Consider the following 4,110-nt stretch of genomic DNA (forward strand, 5'->3'; position numbering starts at 1 on the left):
CTCTCGCATTAAGATGTTACCTGACACAGGTGCCGACGTCACCGTTATCGGACAGCAACACCTGGACACCATGGGCATCTCCAAGAGCTGCTTGCAACCACCTCCGCCGAATGTGACGTTCACAGCGGATGGATCTCCGATGTCACCTGCTCTGGGTATATTACAAGCTACCCTTACCTTAGGCAAGCGATCATGTCTTGCCAGGATTCAGGTTCACGAAAATGTGGAAGTTCCACTTTTATCCTATGGTCATTGCCAAGAACTGTCCATAATATCTCCTGACTTCCCCAAACCCATTTTAGAAGTCAAAACATGTCAATAGATACAAGGAGCTGCCCATCTCAGCAACTACATCACCTTCAGCAGCCAAGGAATACTTTCTTTGGGAATATAAAGATGTGCTGGTCTCAAAAGAAGACTTAAAGACAGTTCCTCTCAAGCCCATGGCTGGTCCTCCCATGAGAATCCACCTAAGGGATGGTGCAGTTCCTTTTGCCATCCACACCCCAAGACAGATTCCATTTGCTTTTAAGGACCAAGTCAAAGGAGAACTTGATTCTATGGCGGCCCAAGGAATGATCAAACCAGCTGGTGATGACCCTTCAGTTTGGTGCCACCCTCTCGTTGTCGTCGCCAAGAATGGAACAGGTGTACGTATCACCGTTGATCTAACCAAGCTGAAAAGCCAAATTTCTCGTCCAGCCCACCCTTCACCCACACCCTACACGGCTATTCGTAGTGTGGACCGGAAGTCTCGTTTCTTCACCACAGCTGATGCTCTTTACGGGTACTGGCAGATGGAACTGGCTTAAGAAGATAGTCATTTAACCACCTTTATTACGCCATATTATCGGTTCGTACATTGCAGAGGACCAATGGGCTTCACAGCTACTGGAGATGCCTTCTGCCTGCGAAGTGATATGGCCCTTCAAGATGTCCAAAACTGTGTTAAGGTGATAGACGACCTCCTTCTCTATGACGAAGACTACGTTACCCACCTTTATTGTATCCACGAAGTGCTCACCAGGTGCCGCAAGTTCGGGATCACACTCAACAAGGACAAATTTGTGGCAATGCCCCCTCTGTGAACTTCTGCGGATACACGCTCTCAGGAGATGGCATCTTAGCTGACCACCAGAAAGTCAGTGCGATCAAGGATTTTCCGACACCTGCTAACCTGACGGACCTCAGATCGTTTATGGGATTGGTCAACCAGTTAGCAGAGTTTACGCCTGACATCTCCATTGCAGCCCAGCCTCTACACCCCCTGACGAGTCCCAAGAGAACATTTGTCTGGACTTCTGACCATGATGAAGCCTTTCAACGCCCTCACCAGTCCACCAGTTCTCGCCCTCTTTGACCCAGACCTACCCGTCGTTCTTCAGATGGACGCTTCACACCTCAATGGCATTGGATATGCTCTCCTGCAGGACCATGGTAATGGACACCTGCATCTAGTTCAGTGTGGTTCTCGTTTTCTCGCTGATGCAGAGACACGTTACGCTACCACTGAGCTCGAGATGCTAGCCGTTGTCTGGGCAATGTCAAAGTGTAGGCTATAACTAGCTGGCCTACAGCACTTTACTCTGATGATGGATCACCGGCACCTCATCCCTATTCTGAAGTTATACACTGGATGCCATCGAGAACTCTCGTCTCCAGCACCTCCAGGAGAAGATCTCGCCCTACATCTTTACAGCTAAGTGGCGTTCTGGGAAGTTGCTCTGTGTTCCAGACGCATTGTCTCGAGCCCCAGTCAGCTACCCCACACAGGAGGACAAAATCTCGGGTGCTTCTGCTGCTCATCTTCGGACTGTCATAGCCATGAACACCGTTACTCTTTCAGATGAGTCCTCAGCTCAGGATGCTGATCGGATACTTCAGGATCTTCGCGACGTAACGAGAACAGATCCTTTGTATACATGTCTACTCAATTGTGTCACATCAGGATTTCCTTGCAACAGATATGACCTGCACAATTCCTTACTCCCATATTGGAAACATACGTGCAGATCTCTACGCCGATGGTGACCTCGTCCTGTATGGAGCAAGAGTTGTTGTACCTACCGCCCTTCGTCACCGCACCTTGTCCCACTTGCATGACAGCCACAGGGGTGTGGAAGCAACCAAGCGCAGAGCAAGGCAGTCAGTTTTCTGGTCCGGTATTGATTCTGACATCGCCAATACAGTCGGAGCTTGTGAGGCATGTCAAACATTGCAGCCATCTCAGCAGCAGGAACCTCTACTGAATGACGACAATCCAACAAGACCCTTTGAGTCAGTTTCAGCCGACTTCTTTGTTGTTGCAGGGAAGTTTTTCCTAGTCGTCGTCGATCACTTATCAGGATGGCCCGTTGTCACCCCCTGCAAAGGGGATACTACCGCTTCTAATACCATCAGGATCTTCTGCCGCTACTTCCGTGAAGTTGGTGTTCCTCTTCGCCTTAGGACAGATGGAGAGCCACAATTCACCAGTGCAGAGTTCAAGGATTTCATTCGACACATGGTAACATCACCCCACTACCCACAATCGAATGGTAATGCCGAAGCTGCTGTGAAGTCAATTAAACACCTCATACTGTAAACAGCCCCATCTGGCAACATCGATAATGAAGATTTTGACCGTGGCTTGCTGGAACTCGGGAATACTCCTAACTTTACTGGGCGCTCCCCTGCCCAGATCCCGTATGACCCTCCTCTCAGGTCATGTATTCCTGCCCATCCAAAAGCGTCCTCCAAGGAGTGGCAGGTCAAGACTGAAGACTGTGACCGCCATGCTGCCGACCGCTACGAGCAGGTAAAGACCCAGTATGACCAGCATGCCCACTCCCTGCCCAAGTTGAGCGTCGGACAGCAAGTTCGGATTCAAGACCCGACCTCTCATCGTTGGGACAAAGTTGGCATTGTCATGGGCCATGGAAAGTCAAGAGACTATCAAATTCGTCTCCCTAGTGGTCGTGTGTGGTGGCGTAATCGCCGTTTTCTTCGTCCTGTGCCACCCACTATTAGTGACCCCTTTCTCCCTGTGCCTGTGGCCCCTTGCCCGGACCTAGACAGAGAGTCCTTAGTCACCATTCCTCCTGTGAATCCAAGTCGTTCCCAAAGACTCATAGAAAAGGAGTCCGCTCGAGAATGCACTACGAGCGTGAGGGGGAGGTGTAGGTATATGAAAAGACACATTTCACATGTACCAGTATTGTCATGATTATTATTATTGTATGTATTAATTACTGCATTATCATGATTATTATTATTATACGTATTATTAATTGTATTATGTACTTTCAACCATTACTTCAGATGTTGCATATCATTAGATTAATTCCTGTAATGTTAATGATATGGCAACATTGAGTCAGCATTGGCAACACTTATCTGTTGTGTTCCCATGATGCAGTCTGTTCGTCTTCGTCCCCTTAGCTGATAAGTTATCTTCTCTTGTGTTCTACGTATCTTGTGTACTTACTCTAATAGAGATTGAGAACCTACTTTTAAGTTGTATCCTTACCCCACCAATTAAGGTTAAGGAAGTTACCAATACGTACAACTATAGTGTAATTTATACCGATTCGCCATCCAGGGTAGACTGTTTTGACAAGGTGACTTATGAAGATCTTGCCGCTAATCTTTAGCAGGGGAAAAAACTCATGATGTGGCACCATTCTTATAAAAAATGGAATGGGAGAAGAATAAAAAGTTTTATAAATACTTTCTAACTATAGGGCAAGGAGTTGATATTAATTTAACAATAAAATCTAAGTAATAGTGCTATGAAACTTAATGTATATATCTAGCATAAAATCTACTCACTAAGCCCACATAAAGTTGTTTAAATATGACACAGTAGATTTAAACTAAACCTCAAATGACACGAATCTAAAACTGGCATTTAATCACTAAGAATAACTATGGATTTGAAATATATCATACATAAGGGAAAGGAGATTTCAGAATTATGATTTTTTTACTCTATTCATGAAAATTGAGATGTCTTTTATAGCTAATTCCGCCTTAATGCTTCAAGTTAATGAATAAAGACTCTAAAACACGCAAAAAACCTATCTTATAAATACAGAACACATGCTCCCACATATTTACACACACAACTTT

General features: G+C 45.8%; 2 protein-coding genes across 2 annotated transcripts in view; both read left to right on the top strand.

Annotated features, from left to right (window-relative positions):
* Positions 1–443: 443 nt before the first annotated feature.
* On the top strand, positions 444–1,088 carry LOC137626102 (uncharacterized). Its single transcript, XM_068357178.1, has 2 exons — positions 444–787; positions 869–1,088. The coding sequence occupies exons 1-2, from the start codon at positions 444–446 to the stop codon at positions 1,086–1,088; spliced, it is 564 nt and encodes a 187-aa protein (XP_068213279.1).
* Positions 1,089–1,310: 222 nt separating this feature from the next.
* Positions 1,311–4,110, top strand: part of LOC137626103 (uncharacterized) — a 19,043-nt gene continuing 16,243 nt past the window's right edge. The window contains exons 1-4 of the mRNA XM_068357179.1: positions 1,311–1,538; positions 1,663–1,896; positions 1,949–2,537; positions 2,589–3,145. Of these exons, the coding sequence (XP_068213280.1) occupies positions 1,311–1,538; positions 1,663–1,896; positions 1,949–2,537; positions 2,589–3,145 (1,608 nt within the window). The remainder of the gene's footprint in view (positions 1,539–1,662; positions 1,897–1,948; positions 2,538–2,588; positions 3,146–4,110) is intronic.

Source organism: Palaemon carinicauda, chromosome 33, assembly GCF_036898095.1.
Source record: "Palaemon carinicauda isolate YSFRI2023 chromosome 33, ASM3689809v2, whole genome shotgun sequence".
Lineage (NCBI taxonomy): Eukaryota > Metazoa > Arthropoda > Malacostraca > Decapoda > Palaemonidae > Palaemon > Palaemon carinicauda.

Coding starts and splice junctions, on each gene's coding strand:
- LOC137626102 (XM_068357178.1), top strand. CDS start 444: ATGGCTGGTCCTCCCATGAGAATCCACCTAAGGGATGGTGCAGTTCCT. Junction 788..868: donor ACAGCTGATGCTCTTTACGG/GTACTGGCAGAT, acceptor CGTACATTGCAG/AGGACCAATGGGCTTCACAG.